The sequence below is a fragment of the Rhinatrema bivittatum genome, chromosome 19 (assembly GCF_901001135.1).
Source record: "Rhinatrema bivittatum chromosome 19, aRhiBiv1.1, whole genome shotgun sequence".
Taxonomy (NCBI): domain Eukaryota; kingdom Metazoa; phylum Chordata; class Amphibia; order Gymnophiona; family Rhinatrematidae; genus Rhinatrema; species Rhinatrema bivittatum.
The window spans coordinates 32,578,029-32,599,380 of record NC_042633.1 but is presented as its reverse complement, the minus strand read 5'-3'; the positions used below and the strand labels follow the sequence as shown (position 1 = coordinate 32,599,380).

At 44.3% G+C, this 21,352-nt stretch overlaps 2 protein-coding genes and 1 non-coding gene across 3 annotated transcripts; 1 reads left to right on the top strand and 2 right to left on the bottom strand.

Annotated features, from left to right (window-relative positions):
• The first annotated feature begins 457 nt into the window (after window positions 1-457).
• Window positions 458-530, top strand: TRNAK-CUU. Its single transcript has one exon. It is a non-coding gene; the product is annotated as a tRNA-Lys (tRNA).
• Window positions 531-3,166: 2,636 nt separating this feature from the next.
• LOC115080368 (putative protein TPRXL) lies at window positions 3,167-5,011 on the bottom strand. Its single transcript, XM_029584512.1, has 2 exons — window positions 5,003-5,011; window positions 3,167-3,808 (listed from the first exon to the last, which is right to left on the bottom strand). The coding sequence occupies exons 1-2, from the start codon at window positions 5,009-5,011 to the stop codon at window positions 3,167-3,169; spliced, it is 651 nt and encodes a 216-aa protein (XP_029440372.1).
• Window positions 3,807-17,716, bottom strand: LOC115081041 (mucin-3A-like). The gene is made up of 4 exons (XM_029585553.1): window positions 17,601-17,716; window positions 6,551-8,056; window positions 5,259-5,402; window positions 3,807-4,651 (listed from the first exon to the last, which is right to left on the bottom strand). The coding sequence occupies exons 1-3, from the start codon at window positions 17,683-17,685 to the stop codon at window positions 5,269-5,271; spliced, it is 1,725 nt and encodes a 574-aa protein (XP_029441413.1). The 5' UTR covers window positions 17,686-17,716; the 3' UTR covers window positions 3,807-4,651; window positions 5,259-5,268.
• Window positions 17,717-21,352: the final 3,636 nt, after the last annotated feature.

Sequence of the window (21,352 nt, the reverse complement as noted above, 5' to 3'; positions counted from 1 at the left end):
GCCCCTGGCACAACTCCTCCCCCCCCCCGGACTCCCACAAAATAGAACGCTCCGAGCGGTAGAAAACGCCCCAACGGCCGCACCAGTCTCATCCAATTGGCTCAGGGCTTTCCGCGCGCCTCTTTCATTCGCACGCGCCGCTGTGCGACAGCGGCGGCGACTTCGAAGGGACGCCACGCCCATTCAGCTCTCCCTCGCTCCGACACACGGGGGGGTCTTCGCGGTCAAACCATTCGCAAAAAGGGGTGGGGAGGCGAGGAAAGAGGAGAAATATGTCATAGAATAGAATAAAAAAAAAATTTCTTCCTTGACGTTGCATTTTATTTTTTGTGTGTGTGTATTTTGGAATGGAGTTTTGAAAAGTGTTTTCCAAGAGCGAAGCACCTAGTTATGAATGTCACATAAAGGGGTGTGGTTTACATTTTATAAGAGCAAGGAAAACACCTTCATCCAAGCAGCCCGGCTAGCTCAGTCGGTAGAGCATGAGACTCTTAATCTCAGGGTCGTGGGTTCGAGCCCCACGTTGGGCGGTAGATTTTTTTTCCATGCTATATTAATTTAATTGCATTTCTATAAAATTACACATGCAAGTGCTGATTTTGTTTTGACTTTCAAATAATATACTGTGCAGTCTTTTTTTCTTATTTATAACAGAAGCACAATTCCACACTCAATAAGAATCAACATTTGGCCCCATAAGTTCACTTAGAGAATAGCCACTGCCATTAGCAATGGTTACATGGAATAGACTTAGTTTTTGGGTACTTGCCAGGTTCTTATGGCCTGGATTGGCCACTGTTGGAAACAGGATGCTGGGCTTGATGGACCCTTGGTCTGACCCAGTATGGCATTTTCTTATGTTCTTATGTTCTTAATTACAACACCCAATATCATGAGTTTGTTTATGCCAGAGCGAGAGAGAGGGCACTGGCTTCCGCTTCGAGGCGATCATAGACCTGCTTAGCATGGAGCAAGCGATCGACCAGCATCCTTTTCAAGGTTGGCAGGTATATTCCACTGGGGCTCTCCTCTTCGTGGTTCTATAAAGGGTCCCGTTGCAATCATATTTATCAGGATGCGGATTTTATCCTGAACTTCACAAGTTATAGGGCAAAAGCAGCAAGGAAACTTTTATGTATTTGGGACACTGCAAACAAATAAGCCTAGGCTTAAATAAACATGGGGTGAATTAAAAAAAACAAACAAAAAAAAAACAATGCTCATAAGCTCTAAAAAAAAAAAAAAGACCCATTTTAAAACTATTTTGCATTTAATTTCCCTAGGGATGTGCTCCTGATTAAATAAATAAATAGGTCAATTTACAATTGTGCAAGAGCATTGGGATGCCTTTAAAACTGAACTGCACGAGAGCAGAAGGTTTACAGCTTAGGGCCCTATTTTTGGTGGAGAGGGTTGGGGTTTTTCTTCTCTCTCTCTCTTGCAGGAAGATATTCCAAGGGGGAGTATTTCTCAACGTTATCAGGCTTTGTGTTTTACAAGATAATCTTTATCTGTTCTGGTTATGCAATATATATATATATTGCGCAGATTGCATTTTTTTTCAAATTATCACCTCCTCCTCCTCCTATGTCCTACCCCCAGCTCCAAAGATGGGGGTTTTGGCCTGGAGTGTATCATGGGGGCAGGTCCCGTATGGTTAAAAGGAGCTGGATAAGTTCACGTTCTTGCTCCATGTTTGCTCTCCTGCAGTGGTGGCATCAGCCTGATAAAACTCAGGATCGCAAATATGCATCTCCGACGAAAGAGCAGGGACTGTGCAGGTGGATGGAGTGTTCCGCCAATAATTCCTACCACGAAAAAGCAATCCCACCAGATCACCGTGGTCTTCACAGCCGGGCTTATTGAGCATCGGGCCTGGTTAGCGTTTTCCCATGCTGTGGAATTCCATTACCGCACGATGTATGATCGGCGGACTGTCTGAAGACCTTAAAGAACACGTTAAAGACCTCTTTTTTTTTTATCTAGGCGAGCTTTCTTATAATTCCACGAGGTCTTATGATAAGATAGCCGCATCTAGGTTTCTGATCTGTTTCTTATTTTTGTTGTTGTTGTTATTTCTTTTTTTTTTTTTTTTGTCAATTTGATTAGCTACACTGCCTGGGACTTAGGTGTAGACAGCATATAAATGATAATAAATAAACACATCCACCATGAAACAGCAGAAGGACAGAGTGCCCCTGTAGCTCATCTAATCATGAAACAGCAAGGACTTTGCAGAAGCACTGAGTGTTCCACTAACATATCCACCATGAAACTGAAACAGCAGGGACTGTGTAGAAGTACTGAGTGTCCCTGCTGTTTCATGGTGGACTGTGCAGAAGAGCTGAGTGCCCCTGTAACATATCCCACCCTGAGACAGCAGTGAAGGGCTGATTGGACAAGTTCCTGGAGGAAAAGTCTATGTAAACCATTATTAGCTGGGTAGACTCGGGAAAACCTCTGCTTACCCCTGATTATGCATGAGAAGGACTGGATCTATTCTTTGAGATCCTGCCAAATACTTGTGACCTGGATCGGTCACTGTTGGGGACAGGATGCTGGGCTTGATGGACCTGTGGTCTGACCCAGTATGGCATTTCTTAGGAAACAATATTACTCAGAACATTTTGAATAAATGAACAGTAGCCAACCCAGTGATCAAGAATAAATATGATTTATTTACATATTCTATACATATTATTTATTCAGTCAACAGGAAATTAAAAAAAACACAATAATAATTTACAAATTCAACAACATAATAAAAGGATGTTGTAAGAGTTTGCAGTCATATATTGGGGGGCCATCTCGAGTGTCTGTGATTCTGTCCAGCAGAAATACCACCTGGGCTTACTGTACCGGCTGAGGTTTGCACGTACACATCCTGTCTGCAAAATCATGCACAAGCTTTGGGCTCCATTCTCCCATCCCAGGGGTCACTGGAAGTCCTTCTCCAGACCTTCCCCTGTTTTCTACTCCTGTAATAACTCCTGCACAAGCCCTTTTTTTTGGGGGGGGGGGGGGGAACAGCTAAAGTGCTTAGGCACCAGGGGAGGCAGACCTGTGCATATATATCTATAAAGGACAAGAAATGTTATACTGTACTCATGACTGATGATTTATCCTTGTTAGTTTTAGTTATAAATAAATATAAATAAATACATTTTTAAAAAATCAAAAGTCCCACACTCGCTGACCCCTCCCCAGTCCCACACCCTGCCATAAGGGAGCTGGTGCTGGTGCTATTCCTAGCACTGAGCCTGAATTTGTGGCACTGCAGCCCCCTTGTGCTGGTTTCCAGGATGCTGGAGCTGTCTATGGAACTGCAGCTGCTGATAATGCTTTCCAGGGGACTGCAGCTGCCGCTGGTGCTGCTGGGACTGTCTGTGGTACTGTAGGCACCGGTGTTGCTCTCCAGGGTACTGCAGTTTCTGATGGTGCTGTCCAGAGGACTGCAGCTGCTGCTGGTGCTGGTGCTGTCTGTGGCAGAGTGCTGTTCAGGGTACTGCAGCTTTTGCTGGAGCTGTCTGTGGTACTGTAGCCCTGGTGCTGCTGTCCAAGGTAATTTAGCCACTGCTGGAACTGTCTGAGGTACAGTAGCTGTGCTGTTCAGAGCACTGTAGCAATTGTTAGGGTTATTTGGGGCACTGCTATTCAGGGCACTGGTGATACTGGTGATGCTGTTCAGGGTACTGTAGCCACTGGAGATGCTTACTGTTGTACTATAGCTGCTGAGGATACTTTTTGTGGTATTGTAGTGGCTGGTGATGTCTGTGGTAGTGTAGTCAATGTCTGTGGTCTTCAGATTCTAGGTTAGTGGCACAGAAATTGTCTATGTTTCTTAAGCCAATTGCAGTGCTGTCCCTGCTTTTGCTGATAGATTATTGCATTGGTACTACTGATGGCACTGGAGCCCCTGGTACTGATGCTGCCCATGTCATTTTTAGCATTTTTTTCCTGGGTAAAGTTTTTTGCCTTGTTAGCAGAAGGTAAATGCACGGTGAGGACTGGAAGAGTATGAAAAATCATTTTGCCATGCAATCTATGGGGAATCAGCTAAAACTGGGACAGAAGAGGATATAGGTTGGAAGGACCAACTCACACACAAGGCATGGATATTTTGAGCTGGATAGTCATAATTCTATAAAGATTGTATTTAGGAACAAGACATACTAAAAAGGAATGCTTGTGTTATACTCACACAGTATTGCTATCTTTTAGTTACAGATTGCTGTCAGCATGTAAGACACATCTCATGGGCACAATACTCCTTCCCCAGAGATCCTTCTTGTTATTGTTGAGTGCAGAGTGAGGAGAGTTGGTGGTAGACATGGGATCAGAATCTGGTCCTGTAAGTGTCACCACCCCATGCTCTCACTACCAGTCTGTCACAAAGGGAGTGCTAGTGGCAGCAGTGGGATTGGAACTGTCTTAGCGGTCACATAATACTGAGTAACCTCTGTGACTTCAATGAACTGATGAGAAATACTTAAATTCCTGTAGGCAGCCATCTCCTCCTCTGCTTCATGTTTATGGTCACAACACACCAGAAATGGATCTATCAGAGGGGAAGGAGAAACTCACTACTCAGCCAAAGATACCAGATCAGAAAGTCAAGGCAGAATGTGGGCACATCCCATGTATGTCGTATCTGTAAAGAAATAAAGACAGATTTTTTTAAACATTGTGCTTACACTTTACACACACTCTATCTCTTAACAAAAGGCATTGGACTAGTCTGTCTTTACCATTAACACCCTTTGCAGTGAAATTAAGACAGCCATAATTGTTAGGGGCAGAGATGAAAGGCGAGATCAGAATGCAGCATTCAATCCAATGGGGGGATTCCACCCCTCAGCATTCAAGGCCACACTGTCATGAATTTTCCTAATGGTTGGACAAGGTGGGCAGGGTGAGGATAGGTTGCATGCATCTAGCACAGGGTTCATGCTCTTTGCTTGCTCCTCACCCCCTTCCCACTACCACCACCCCTTCTGCTCACCCTTTGCATAGTTTCAAAACTCTTAGCATGCACAGAAGACTATGCCCACCCGATTTCAGCCTCTAGAAAGGAGCCAGGTGAGCTCATCTCTCTGAGCTGAGAGGAAGAACCTGGCGAGTCATCAGCCATGTGATCCTGTGTCCCCTCATCATAAGGGAGGGGGCATGGTTTGGTTTGTGGTGGAGAGGGGGTGGGTGCAGGTAGAGCTTTAAGACCTACCTACCCCCACCCCTCAAGGCCCCTCCCTTCTTCCCACCTGTGAGCATTCAAGCCATCCTCGCAAAGAAGAAGCAGATGAAGAAGAAGCCTCCAGCAAACAGGAAGGTGACAGCCAAGGCAATGAGGATGATCCCCCAGTACTGTAATGTCTCCGTTGTCTCTGCCTGCTGATTAGTGATGCCTAGAAGAAAGGACACTTCGGATGTTAGTGGAAGAACTTTTCCCTGGATCCTCCTTAATGTAAATCTGATTGATCCATGCCTTTCCACAAAAAAAAACAAAACTGTACTCAAAGCACATTGCGATACAAAAAAAAAAATAAACAGTATTACATGATGCCGATCAAAATTAACTATCAAAAACAGTAAAGAAAAATATAATATAATCTAAGAATGATACAATAAACCTATTATGTTCCTTTCCCAGCTCGCAGTTTGTCAAGAATTCAAACCCAAACTGAAATTCCCTTTGACAACTCTAAATGGACCAGGAATTAAATACTCCCTACAATTAGGTCACTCCCAAAGGAGCTACCTGTTCATTTCAAGGTTTTTCCCTTAGTCCTAGAATTATTCAAAAAAAAGAAAATTCCAATTCCCTAGTAACTAGTTCCATTCCACCCATTTAACTTAGAGAAATGTTGGAAGGCTATTAATGCTGTCTTCTTCCCTGCAACACAGGGAGCAACTGATGACACCCACTGAGGGTAGATCCAATTGGTTTGTGTTTTTACTGTGAGATCATCGATGTTGTCACCTATGGCCGCATCAGGTCTAACATCATCAACTAGCTCTGGGGTCAGAAGGGACAGGCTAAGCCAGTCCCAGGTTTGATCCTATTGCATCCATAAATTTGTCATTCCTTCTTTTCTTTATTTAAAAGAAACTACAAATCCTTCGAAGTAATGGGGAGGGCTGGAGTGGGGGAACCAGAACCAGCTCAGCTTGTCCATGGTGACACAGAGCTAGTTGGTGACCTTAGCCCTAAAGCAGCCCTAAGTGACTATAATGTCATAAATGATCTCTCCACAACATATGAACCAGTTAAATATATCCTTAGTGATTTGTGACCCTCAAAGTAGGTCACTCCCTGTGCTGAGCCCTATTATAAAAGTTAATATTTGGCTTTAACCAGGTCATCAGAGATAGGTTGAGTTCCCTTCAACCCTTCTCAGAATAACACAGCCTGGAAATGTTATCCAGCCTGGTGAATGCTGACAGTCTTTTACTTAAGAGCCAAAGTCAATTGGCTGCACTGAGAAGGTTGACAATACAAACTGCACACAATAAATAAGTCATTATTGAAATATTAAAGGCAGGGTCAACTTACCACTGGTGACACCTGTTACAGTTGTGGGTTTGCTGGTTATGCTATTCATGGATGTGGTTGGATTACTCATGCCACTTGTAGGTGTAGTCACATTGATCATGCCACTAAAGGGGATAACTGTGTTGGCTGTACCACTTGTGGGCATAGTTGCATTATTCATGTCACTCGGTGTAGTTGCATTGATTGTGCCACTCAGTGTGGTTGGGGTGGCTGTGCTACTCAAGGGCATAGTTGCATTGGTTGTTTTGCTCATTAGAGTAATTGTATTGTTCATATTATTTGATGTGGTTGCATTGGTTGTGCCATTCACTGTGTTTGGGTAGGCTGTGCTACTCAAGGACATAGTTGTATTGGTTGTCTCACTCATTAGAGTTGTTGCATTGTTTATGTCACTCAATGTGGTTGGGTTGGCTGTGCTACTCGCAGGCCTAGTTACATTGGTCATCTCACTCATGAGTGTAGTTGTGTTGTTCCTGTCACTCAATGTGATTTGGGTGGTTATGCTACTCATAAGCATAGTTGCATTTGTCATATCATTCATGAGTGTAGTTGCATTGCTTCTGTCACTCAGTATGGTTGGGTTGGCTGTGCTACTATCAGGCATAGTTGCATTGGTTATTTCACTCAAGAGCATAGTTGTGTTGCTCTTGTCACTCGGTGTGGTTGGGTTGGCTCTGCTACTTAAGGATATATTTGCATTGGTCATTTCACTCATGGGTGTAGTTGTGTTATTCCTGTCACTCAGTATAGTTGGGTTGGCTGTGCTACTCACAGGAATAGTTGCATTGGTCATCTCACTCATGAACATAGTTGTGTTGTTTTTGTCATTGAATGTGGTTGGGTTGGCTGTGCTACTCAATGGCATAGTTGCATTTGTTAGGTCACTCATAAGTATAGTTGTATTGTTCATATCACTTGGTGTGGTTGGGTTGGCTGTGCTACTCATAGGCATAGTTGCATTGGTCATCTCACTCATGAGCATAGTTGTGTTGTTTCTGTCATTGAATGCGGTTGGGTTGGCTGTGCTACTAAATGGCATAGTTGCATTGGTCATCTCATTCATGAGCATAGTTGTGTTGTTTCTGTCATTAAACGTGGTTGGGTTGGCTGTGCTACTCAATGGCATAGTTGCATTGGTTGGTTCACTCAAGAGTGTAGTTGCATTGTTCATGTCACTTGGTGTGGTTGAGTTGGCCGTGCTACTCACAGGCATAGTTGCATTGGTCATCTCACTCATGAGCATAGTTGTGTTGTTTCTATCATTAAATGTGGTTGGGTTGGCTGTGCTACTCAATGGCATAGTTGCATTGGTTGGTTCACTCATGAGTGTAGTTGCATTGTTCATGGCACTCAGTGTAGTTGGGTTGACTGTGCTACTTGCAAACATAGTTGCATTAGTCATCTCACTCATGAGTGTTGTTGCATTGTTCATGTTACTTGGTGTGGTTGGGTTGGCTGTATATGTAGTTGCATTGGTCATAGAGGTAGGCAAAGAGGTAATGGAAGCTGTAAAAAAAATGTAAAAATAAAGTGAAACCAAGTGCATTTATAATAAGAGTGAAAAGACCATCCCATAGATACACTACAAGCTTTCCCAGAGAGGCCAGAAAATGAGGCATGTTTAAGTTACAATATAATTATGTAATATATATATATATATATTTAGTGGTACTTAACAACACAGCAGGTATTTAGCACAGTCCTTCATTCACACTCCCAAAGGATGATGGGACTTCTTATTCCAGGTCTATGAGAAGCCCACGGTAAGAATAATTTTCACAAACATGCACAGAAAAGTAAAATCTATATTTAGAAAAAAAAAAAAATATATATATATATACGGACCATCATACTAAGCACTCCCAGTCACTGAAACTTTCATTGTTTTTTATTTAATCATCGGTCCAGAATTCAAGGATTTTTTATTTTTGTCATTTTTTTGCAAATAAAATGAAAAGAAACAAAACTTATCCTTATCCTTCTTTTTGATATGAGAATACCAACAGTCCTGACACACGCCGTGTTTCGAGGTAAGACTTCTGCATCAGGGGATTAGCTAAGGTCGCAACCCAAGAAAGAGATCTAGGTGTCATAGTGGATAACACATTGAAATCGTCGGCTCAGTGTGCTGCGGCAGTCAAAAAAGCAAACTGAATGTTGGGACTTATTAGAAAGGGAATGGTGAATAAAACGGAAAATGTCATAATGCCTCTGTATCGCTCCATGGTGAGACCGCACATTGAATACTGTGTACAATTCTGGTCGCCGCATCTCAAAAAAGATATAATTGCGATGGAGAAGGTACAGAGAAGGGCTACCAAAATGATAAGGGGAATGGAACAACTCTCCTATGAGGAAAGACTAAAGAGGTTAGGACTTTTCAGCTTGGAGAAGAGACGACTGAGGGGGGATATGATAGAGGTGTTTAAAATCATGAGAGGTCTAGAACGGGTAGATATGAATCGGTTATTTACTCTTTCGGATAGTAGAAAGACTAGGGGGCACTCCATGAAGTTATCATGTGGCACATTTAAAACTAATCGGAGAAAGTTCCTTTTCACTCAACGCACAATTAAACTCTGGAATTTGTTGCCAGAGGATGTGGTTAGTGCACTTAGGGGTAGATTTTCAGACGAGCGCGAACAGCCTACTTTTGTTTGCGCTCCAGGCGCAAACAAAAGTACGCTGGATTTTAGTAGATACGCGCGTAGTCGCGCGTATCGGCTAAAATCCTGGATCGGCGCGCGCAAGGCTATCGATTTCGTATAGCCTGCGCGCGCCGAGCCGCGCAGCCTACCCCCGTTCCCTTCTAGGCCGCTCCGAAATCGGAGCGGCCTAGAAGGGAACTTTCCTTTGCCCTCCCCTCACCTTCCCCTCCCTTCCCCTACCTAACCCACCCGCCCAGCCCTGTCTAAACCCCCATCCTACCTTTGTCGGGGGATTTACGCCTCCCAGAGGGAGGCGTAAATCCCCGCGCGCCAGCGGGACTCCTGCGCGCCGGGCCGCGACCTGGGGGTGGGTACGGAGGGCGCGGCCACGCCCCCAGGCCGTAGCCATGCCCCCGTACCCGCCCCCAAAACGCTGCCGACACGCCCCCGAAACGCCGCGACGACCGGGCCCGCCCCCCGACACGCCCCCCTCCGAGAACCCCGGGACTTACGCGAGTCCCGGGGCTCTGCGCGCGCCGGGAGGCCTATGTAAAATAGGCTTCCTGGCGCGCAGGGCCCTGCTCGCGTAAATCCGCCCGGTTTTGGGCGGATTTACGCGAGCAGGGCTCTGAAAATCCGCCCCTTAGTGTTGCTGGGTTTAAAAAAGGATTGGATAATTTCTTGGAGGAGAAGTCTCTTACCTGCTATTAATTAAGTTGACTTAGAAAATAGTCACTGCTATTACTAGCAACAGTAGCGTGGAATAGACTTAGTTTTTGGGTACTTGCGGGTTCTTATGGCCTGGATTGGGCACTGTTGGACACAGGATGCTGGGCTTGATGGACCCTTGGTCTGACCCAGTATGGCATTTTCTTATGTTCTTATGTTCTTACCAATTCTGAAATAAAAAGAGAGCTGTAGACCTGAATAGTAACCTAGGGCACAACAGGCAAAGCAGCAGTCACACCTCTCATATAAGGCTACAAGTGTTCATGGCCTCTAGCCCAACCCCAGAAATGCTCAAGGTTTTAAACTAGTCAATTATTTAATTTAGGCTTCCGATTGCCTCAATCAAAAAAGGGAGACTGACTTCAATAGTTGCCATGAACAAAATACAGACCAAATAGTGTATGATCAAATCAAGGAATACTAATCTATCTCTGGGGGCGATTGAATTTAATTGAAAAATCTAAAATTGTTCTTTAAAGTAGAGTTTGGCTTCCAAATTTAAATCACGATCAGAGGGTCTTATTTGTTCAATAATCCACTATTGCAAATCCGTGAAATCGTGTGATTTTTCAATACAATGAGGAACTAGTGGGGCTTGTACATTCTTTGTAGATAAACAACTTTTAGTTTAGTACGTCGATGTATAACAGGTTACAAGGACAACAAATGGCATAGACTACATTTTTAGATGAACAATTAGTTTGTCCCTTTTTTTTTTTTATTGAGCCAATCGGAAGCCTAAATTAAATAATCAACTAGTTTAACACCTTGAGCATTTCCAGGGTTGGGCTAGAATCTATGAAGCATTAGGAGCCTTATAGAAGAGGTGTGGCTGCTGCTTTGCCTGTTGTGCTATAGACTAGAATCCAGCTTTGATGCTCTCTTTTTATTTCAGAATTGGTGTGACCTCAGCTAATCCCCTGATGCAGAGGTCTTACCTTGAAACACGGCACATGTTGGGATTCTCCTATCAAAAAAGAAGGGCACATTTAAGTTTTGCTTCTTTTCATTTTATTTGTAAAAAAAAATTACAAAACAAATCCTTGAATTCTGGACCAATGATTAAATAAAAAGCAAGGAAGGTTTCAATGACAGGGAGTGCTTAGTATGACGGTCCTTATATATATATTTTTTTTTTTCTCAATATAGATTTTTACTTTTTGGTGCATGTTTGCAATCATTTTTTTGGTGACTCTTTTGCACATTATTTGGTTGCTTGGTCACAAAGAATAATTTTCAAACATACGCTAACATCAGAAGATTCTTTTTTTATGCACAGCCTTCAGGCCAAAATTTCAAATTGGATTTAGGGCAATAAATCCATTGTTAAAATTCTTGAGTATGTGCGGAACCAGTGTCAACATACATGCACAAATTTACACATCACAACCGCTCGGGTAAATCAAAAGCATGCATGTAAACCATGACCCTGTCCCAAGTATTAACCCCCTACCCACACACACACAATTGCCTCTCTATGGTGCACGTAGAAAGCACAAGCAAAATCACTTTAGCAAATACTTAGACTTGTGCAATCCCTGGGTAATTTTTAAAAGGACATTTACATGCATAAAACTGGGATATCTGCTCATAAATCCTTTTGAAAAATGTCTGTCTCTGCCATGGCTAGGGGTCTAGACACTTTAGTACAGCATTTATCTGACATGTCTGATTCACCTGTAGATGAAGGGAACAATTCCTCTATGTAGAAAGGCTAAAGAGTTAGGACTCTTCAGCTTGGAGAAGAGAGGGCTGAGGGGAGATAGGATAGAGGTCTATAAAATAATGAGTGGAAGGGAATGAGTAAACATTAATCAGTTGTTTACTCTTTCAAAAAGTACAAAGACCAGGGGACACACAATGGAGTTCTTGGGTAAAACATTTAAAATGAATAAGAGAAAATATTTTTGTTTCACTCAGTGCATAATTAAGCTCTGGAATTCATTGCCAGAGGATGCGGTGAAAGCCGTTAGTAAAGCTGCATTTATGAAAGGTTTGGACAAGTTCCTGGAGAAAAAGTCTATAGTTGCAGAAATCCACTGCCTATTCTTGGGGATAAGCAGCTTGGGATCTCTCTACCCCTTGGGATCCTGCCAGGTACTTGTGACCTGGCTTGGCCACTGTGGGAAACAGGATACTGGGCTTGATGGTCCCTCGGTCTGACCCAGTATGACAAGTTTTATGTTCTTACTCAGAAGGAGCTCATAGCAGGTTCCTCCCTAATTGTGAAACCACTGGTGACTAGGCAAGTATTTTCCTTGGACAGAAAATGTTAATTTATCTTGTACATGGCACTCTCTCTCTCTCTCCCTCTCTTTTTCCATCTGTCTTTGTCTGCCTGCCTGTAGCTTTCTCTTCCTTTTTAAACTCTTAAAATTGTTTATTTTTTAATTAAGAACAGGTCTAAAGAATTTACTCCCATGACTGTACATAAATGGGAGTGGTGCTCGTTTGTCCAGGAAGTGTTGCATCCGACATACGCACCTTCCCTTCCATCTAATGTGTGGCAATTGGCAAATCACTTTCCCGTCCAACAACAAGTTTTAACGTGCACAACAATGGAACCGCACGCATCAAAGCCTATTAGTGTACCCAAAGCAAAACAGACTGAAACATAAGGCACCTCCCAAAATTAAAAAAAAATAATTTACCACTATCAGATTCAACTATGCTAGCTCTCCATGACTGAGATCTATAATACTGAAAATCATACAGAAACACAAAAAATATAGAAACATGGAAATGATGGCAGAAAAGGACCAAGGGTCCATCCAGTCTGCCCAGCAAGTTTATGGTGTTTTCTGTTGAGCCATACAAGTCCCCCATTCTTATCAGTTTCCTTCCTATTCTTATCAGTTTCCCAGGCCGTCAAAATCAGGACCCTTGTTGGTTGCTGTTAGAGTCCAATTCCCTGTTTGCTTCTGCCATAGAAGCAGAGAGTAATGTTGGACTTGAGGGTAATGTTGGAGTTGCATCAAGAGATTCAGGCTTATTGGTTAAGGGTAGTAACCGCCACACAGCAAGTTACCCCATGCAATCTTTTCTTCATTCCCATCCTCTAGTCTTTAGGGATCCCATGCCCCTTTGAAATCTTTCACTGTTTTGGTTTTCACCACCTCCTCCGGAAGGACATTCCAGGCATCCACCACCCTCTCTGTGAAGAAATATTTCCTGACATTGGTTCTAAGTTGCCCTCCCTGAAGTTTCATTTCATGACCCCTAATTGTACTGATTTCTTTCCAATGGAAAAGGTTTGTCGATTGTGCATCATTAAATCCTTTCGAGTATGTGAAGGCCTGTATCATATCCCCCCTGCTCCTCCTCTCCTCCAGGGGATACATATTCAGGTCCTTCAGCCTCTCCTCACAAGTCATTTGATGGAGATCCCCCACCATTTTGTTCACCCTTCTCTGGACCGCCTCCATCCTGTCTCTGTCCCTTTTGCGATACGGGCTCCAGAACTGAAGACAGTACTCCAGGTGATGCCTCACCAAGGACCTGTACAAGGGCATCGCCACCTCCTTTTCCTTACTGGTTATTGCTCTCTATGCAGCCCAGCATTCTTCTGGCTTTAGCTAGCGCCTTGTCACATTGGTTCACCGTCTTCAGATCGCTAGACACTATCACCCCAAGGTCCCTCTCTTGCTCCATGCACAATAGCCCTTCACCCCCATCACATACAGCTCTTTTGGTTTACTGCACTCCAGATATGTGATTCTGCACTTCTTGGCACTGAATCCCAGTTGCCATGTCTTCAACCACTCTTCAAGCTTCCTTAAATCACTTTTTATTCTCTCTACTCCTTCTGGCATGTCCACTCTGTTGCAGATCTTAGTATCATCTACAAATAGGCAAACTTTACCTTCTATCCCTTCTGCAATGTCGCTCACAAAGATGTTGAACAGAAAAGTTCCACCATCAATCCCTGTGGCACTCCACTTAACACCATTCTCTCTTCATTCACCATCACACACTATCTTCTGCCAACAACCAGTTTGTAATCCAGGCCACCACCTTGGCACTCATTCCCAAGCTTTTCATTTTAGTCATAGGCCTCCTATGCGGGACCTTATCAAAAGCTTTGCTGAAATCCAAGTAGATCACATAGCACGCTCTTCCTTGATTCAGTTCTTTAGTCACCCAATCAAAAGAAAAATGATCAGATTTGTCTGACAGCACCTTCTCCTGGTGAATCCATGCTTCCTCGAGTCCAAAATACTCCTGACTGTAGATAGTTCACTATTCTTTCCTTCAGCAGAGTCTCCATTAATTTTCCCACCACCGAGGTGAGGCTAACCTACGGCCTCCTCTCTGCTCCCGCTCTTGAGAAGTGGGGCCACCACTGCTCTTCTCCAATCCCTCGGCACCACTCCCGTTTCCAGGGATCTATTGACCAGGTCATGCAGCGGCCCCTCCAGCACATCTCTGAGCTGGGATGAACCTCATCAGGTCCCATGGCCTTGTCCACTTTCAGGTTTCCTAGCTCTTCTCATACATTCTCTTCTGTAAATGGAGTTTCATCTACTCCACTCCCATCCACAGTCTTGTCAACTAGCGATGGTCCTTCTCCAGGGTCTTCTTTAGTGAACACCGAACTGAAGTATTTGTTTAATATTTTGGTCATTTCTTCATCTCTTTCCACACATTGCTCCTTTTCACCTTTCAGTTTCACTATATCACTTCAGGCCTCTGATGTATCACATCGCTTTACTTCTTTGGCAATCCTTCCTTCCGCCTGACTTTTCACTTTCTTGATTATTTTCTTCCTCTCCCTCAGTTTCTCCAGATATTCTTCCCTGTGTTCCTCCCTTTGGGATCCTTTATATTTCTTGAATGCTGCTCTTTTTGTCAGCCACCTCCTTTGAGAACCAGATCGGTTCCTTATTTCTCTTACTTTTGTTTACTCTTCTAACATATAAATTTGTTGCCTTTGTAATTGCTCCTTTTAGTTTGGCCACTGTTGTTCCACCGCACCCATTTTCTCTCAGGCTTCTCATTCCATATCCAGGTACGTCAACAAAGTCCGTATTTTTTAAATGGAAAATCCATCCTCTGATGTGCCTGCTGAAACAAGGCACAGACCGATGGATGGACAGATATGATCTATCATTCTTTTAATTTGTAAATGAACACCTAATAGATTGAATGTTTTACAAAAACAATAGTGCAGTGCTTAACACATGTATGTTTAGGTACTCAGCAACATTTGGCAATGAAATGCAAAATAATTAAACCTCAGAATATATTCCTCAAATATATATACATTCAAAGTGTGCTTTTCTCCGGTGCCAATCCCACTTCCACTGCATTCAGTTGAAACAAAAGCATACAACGTGATGGACAAGGCCATTTTTGGTTTGTTCCAAATGGAAGGAACCCAATGAACAATTTTTTTGATTCCTTGGTTTTTGGAAATTTGTGCACCCAGGTTGGAAGTTGTGCACGCAGACTGGCAATTTGTGCCCACAACTTCCAAACTGCACACAAACATTGCCAAAATTAATGAAACAAGAGCACCAAAAATAAACTGGACGAAGCAAACTAAAATTAAAATCCCCACCGAAACGAAACGAAACGAAAATGTTTGGCCCCCACAGCCTCACCCACTGCACCATTCAATGCACTTCTTTCAAAATTATGAAACAGTGAATCATAATAATAACTGAGGTCCATTTCAATCACCATACGGATAGCAAAGTTAGCCGGATAAACGTAGCTGGCTAACATTGGAGGGATATTCAATCAAACTTATATTGAGCAAAATGTGGCATCCTGGGAGCAGAAATGTGGATGGGATTCTGTCTCTGTGTCTCTTTACTTCCCTGTCTCTGCTCTCGAACCCTCCTATCTCTGCCTCTCTTCCTTCTTTCCGTCTCTTTCTCAGATCCTGATATGAGAACCTTGCTTGGCCCTACAATTTGTCCAGGTGGCGGCCGATCACTCCCACAAAGTGATAAAAGGATTCTCGGATCTCGGCGTGGGTCCGTATCGTCTCGGGTCACATCATGCTTCCATTCTGGGGGGGGGGGGGGGGGAAGGAGATGGCAGATTTTGCTGCCATCGTCGCTGCTTTTCCTCTCCTCCTCCTCCTCCCTCCCTCCCCCCAGATCAGATGGAGATTTTCCTGCTCATGTTTTTTGGTGGGAAGTCTTGGATTTGGATTTGAAATCTGGGGGAGAGGGAGAGTTCCTTTACTTATGGGTTTTACATCCGTTCTCAAAGGGGAGAGAAAACTGCCCAAGGTAAAATTACAGCCTAGAGATTTGCATCTGCTTTTCCCCCAGATGCTTTTTTTTTCCGGCCGAAACAATGCCTCTATAGTTTAAAACATGCAAAGCTACGTGTGCTGTTGCCTGCCTCAGGAAAATTCGGGCATGAGCACGCACATTGCTGAACGCCGCGCCTGCTTTTGAAGACTTTGCAGAAATCTTTGCAAAGATAAACGGCTTTTCTAAAATTGCCCCTCTCGATTACTCACTTTGGTCCATGGATTGCCCGCCTTTCCCCCCAGAATGGTCTCAAGGGAGGATGCCAACAGATTTACATGGCGCAAAGGCGTTTGGAAGAGCTTGCAGTCAGAATCAGAGTTGAGCACTAGAACAGCACTGGGGATCCAGCAGAACTTACTGGACCCTGCTTGGAAGTTCAAGCAGCTGAGGTCGCGCTCACGGCGAGGTACAAATTAAGGTAGAGTCGGTAGCTCCCTGTGACCCGGGGGGAAATGCTCAGTAAATGAGACCCCAAGTTTGTTCAAGAGGCAACGGAGGGTGAAGTGACTTGCCCGAGACCACAAGGATTGTTTATTTTTTTGTTAAAGTTTTCTTACCCCCGTTCGATGTAAACCGATTTGATATGGTTATTATCATGAAGGTCGGTATAGAAAAGTGTTAAATAAATAAATAAGGAGCATTGGTGGGAGAAGTGGGATTCGAACGCCTGCTTCTCAGTTTTTCAGCCCTCTCTGCCCTAAGCACTAAGTTACTCCTCCCTGCCTTTAAGGCTCAGGCTGTCGGTTTTGGGAAATGTGCATCTCTGTCTGGCATCACTTGGGTTTTGCGGGAGGAGATGCACCTCTGCCGGGCTTCTCGGAGGGTTTCCAGTTCAGTTTTGTTTTGTTTGGTTTTTTGTCTGCATCTTTCTAATCTGTCACCCCTTACCGTGGACGTGGGGAGGGCCTGTCGGGCGTTTTCTGCGCGTGTGTGAGACTGAGGTGGGGGGCTCTGCTAGCCTGCGAATTCTGCGGAGAGACTTCTAGCAGTCCGGCTCGTGTCCTAATCTGCCTGCCTGTCTCGTTCCCCTTCTCTTTCCCCTAAATCCTGAACCATGGAAAAAAAAAAAATCTCATCACCAGCGGCAAAGGAGGAGGAAGCCCTCAAGCAGATTTTTTTTTTTTTAATTGTCAGAGAATAAACCCTTCCCTGTCCTATAATGGTTTTTACTAATTGCTATCATTTTCAAATATCATTAGATTAATTATTATTTCGTAACATTACCAGTGTAATACCGGTAAGATTATTAAACAATATCACTCATTACGAGTTGTTGTTTTTTTAACATCCCGAGGTCTGCCTCTCCTTCCTAGTCCCATCACCCCCATTTCCCCACTTCCCCGTGTTCCCTGTCCCAACACCCCCACGACACATTTTCCACCGGGGTAGGGTGGTAGGACCTACCTGTCCCCAGCATGTGCAAGAGCAGGAGAAGCGCGGCGCCCAGGTGGGGTGGTCTGCGGACCGTGGAATCCCGCTGGGCTAGCATCTTGGGCCGGTGCCGGGGGAGCTCTGAGAGATGCCGGCAGCCCGACCCGGCTTGTATTTATGAGGCTCTGCCGCTCCCTGCTGCATTGCTCAGCCGTTCCCTGCCCACTTCTCCTGTTCCCCTGAGGGCGCGCCCTCCTGGAGCTGGGAGGCTTCTCTCCTTCCACAATGATGTAATTTCCTTTTGCATGTATTTCTGCTTCAGGGACTTTTTGGTTTTCCTTTGCCGTCATTTACTGTGATACCGTGTTACTAGCTGAGAGTTTCCTGAATGGCTTGTTTTACTCTGTGGGGATATTTTGTGTCTTTTTAGAATAGGGGATCATTAGCAAGTATGAAATTGTGCATTTTGGGTTTTTTATTATTATTATTGTTATAGTGTTAAACTTCAGCTCCCCTATGAGGAAAGACTAGAGAGGTTAGGACTTTTCAGCTTGGAGAAGAGACGGCTGAGGGGGGATAGGATAGAGGTCTTTAAGATCATGAGGGGTCTAGAATGGGTAAATGTGAATCAGTTATTTACTCTTTCGGATAATAGACTAGAGGGCGCTCCATGAAATTAGCATGTGGCACATTTAAAACTAATCGGAGAAAGTTCTTTTTTACTCAACGCACAATTAAACTCTGGAATTTGTTGCCAGAGGATGTGGTTAGTGCAGTTAGTATAGCTGTGTTTAAAAAAGGATTGGATAAGTTCTTGGAGGAGAAGTCCATTACCTGCTATTAAGTTCACTTAGAGAATAGCCACTGCCATTAGCAATGGTAACATGGAATAGACTTAGTTTTTGGGTACTTGCCAGGTTCTTATGGCCTGGATTGGCCACTGTTGGAAACAGGATGCTGGGCTTGATGGACCCTTGGTCTGACCCAGTATGGCATATTCTTATGTTCTTATGTTCTTATTGTAATGTTAGCCTCTTATAAACAAAATTGATATTACTATCCATCCTGCTTTCCCTATGTTATTTCTCTTTATGCTTTCTTTTCTTGCCTTTTTATTTCATTTACCTTTCTGTCTTCTTGCTCTCTGGTTTCTTAAACAATAGCATGCTATTAATTAGGAAGACCTTATGAACATAGGAGATGTCAGACCGAGGGTTCATCAAGCCCAGCATCCTTTTTCCAACAGAGGCCAAACCAGGCCACAAGAACCTAGCAAGTACCCAAACACTAAGAAGATCCCATGCTACTGATGCAATTAATAGCAGTGGCTATTCCCTAAGTAAACTTGATTAATAGCCGTTAATGGACTTCTCCTCCAGGAACTTATCCAAACCTTTATTAAACTCAGCTACACTAACTGCACTAACCACATTCTCTGGCAACAAATTCCAGAGCTTTATTGTGCGTTGAGTGAAAAATAATTTTCTCAGATTAGTCTTAAATGTGCTACTTGCTAACTTCATGGACTGCCCCTAGTTTTTGTATTATCTGAAAGAATAAATAACCATTTCACATTTACCTGCTCAAGTCCTTTCAAGATTTTATAGACCTCTATCGTATCCCTCCTTCAGCCATCTCTTCTCCAAGCTGAACAGCCCTAACCTCTTTAGCCTTTCCTCATAGGGGAGCTGTTCCATCCCCTTTTTAATTCCTAACATTCTGTTTGCTTTTTTGACTGCTGCAGCACACTGAGTCGACGATTTTAAAGTATTATCCACTATGACGCCAAGATCTCTTTCCTGGGTGGTAGCTCCTAATATGGAACCTAACATTGTGTAACTACAGCAAGGGTTATTTTTCCCTATGTGCAACACCTTGCACTTGTCCACATTAAATGTCATCTGCCATTTGGATGCCCAATCTTCCAGTCTTGCAAGGTCCTCCTGCAATTCACAATCTGCTTGTGAATTATCCACTCTGAATAATTTTGTATCATCTGCAAATTTGATTACCTCACGCGTCGTATTCCTTTCCAGATCATTTATAAATATATTGAAAAGCACCGGTCAAGTGTTGCGACCGTCGCTGCCCGACGTCTCCCCTCCGCCCACCTTACCTCTGTGGCGACTCCCTCTTTGCTTGTTGGATGTTTGGCTGCCGCGGCGTCATCTTGCCGCCCTCCTCCGGCATCCCCGGACCGGCTGGACGCTGCACTCCGCCATGTTTCCCAGAAGCCTAAGGGCGCACGCGCGGCGCGGCCCCGACTCAAGTACCAGCAGTGGCGCGAACCCCCTGAGATGATGTCATCCTCACCGGATACTTAAGGTCTCTGAATTCGCTAACTAATCGAGTTAGCAACGGAAAGGAAAGGTTTTCTTGCGCTCCTAGCTACTCTGCCTCCTCGGACTTACCAGGGGTACCCGCTCCTCGGGGGCCTCGCTTTCTCTTTTGCCTTTCAGGTCACAGTCTGGAACCGGCACTCGCTCCTCGAGGGCCCACTTTCTCGGATCTGCTCCTGAGCACCACTTCTGCCAGGAAGTCATTGCTGCCTACAACACCAGTGAGTTACCATCTTTCTCTACAGCTCAGTTATCCAGGGATCGCTGTTCCAGTACCTGAGGGACCTCAGCCCAGCCGGGCGCTTCCAGCTCACTACTGCCACCTCTGGTGGTTCCATATACTGTTTAATAAAAGAACTAGTCTGTGTCTGTCTCCATACCCTGACCGGTGGTCCCTCTCGGGATCTTCCCCCGGGGGCGTGGTCATCTGCCACCGGCCCAAGGAACCACCCACAACTATACCAAACAATAACATCAAGTACAGATCCCTGAGCCACTCCACTGTTTACCCTTTCCCACTGAGAAAATTGACCATTTAATCCTACTCTCTGTTTCCTGTCTTTTAACCAGTTTGTAATCCACGAAAGGACATCGCCACCTATCCCATGACTTTTTAGCTTTCTTAGAAGCCTCTCATGTGGGACTTTGGTGAACGCCTTCTGAAAATCCGCATACACTACATCTACCGGTTCACCTTTATCCACATGTTTATTAACCCCTTCAAAAAAATGAAGCAGATTTGTGAGGCAAGACTTGCCCTGGGTAAATCCATGCTGGCTGTGTCCCATTATACCATGTTTTCTTTATTCGCTCTGTGATTTTGTTCTTCAGAATAGTTTGCACGATTTTTCCCAGCACTGAGGTCAGGCTCTCCTCAGACAGGGCGGCTGTCCGGGTCTGGAGGTACAGGAGAGAGGGAACTCGCTGGCTGAGCCACGCCAATGCCGTGGTGGTTTAGGCCTGCGATGTTTTGGGTACCGGGAATTTGGCCTGGAATGGAGGGGACAGGCCGGCTGGGCTAACCTTTCTGAACCATCGTGGACCGGCTGCAGGGCTGGCTTATCACTGAAGAACAGGGTGCGGAAGGGGGGTTCCCCCACATTAGAGGTTTATTTCGTATGCATATTCACTGCACATACCGGTACAAAAAATATGCATAATTAAAAGTAATAATGCAATTAAGAAAAAAAGTAAAAACAATGAAAAATATCCCCCAGCCAGTTTCTCCAACCCGCCCCCCCGCACCCACTCACCGGCCATACAAACAACTAGACAGCCCCTCCCTGCCTCCCTCTCAGGACAAACCAGTACGGAGCACCTTACAAACATGTGAGGTTGCACAAACCTGGTCAAAAACTACAATGTGCAGACTCGTTCAGCAGAACACGAAACATGCGATAAACGTTAAATACAGCTGTGCTCAAGATAACCCTCCAAAACCACTCA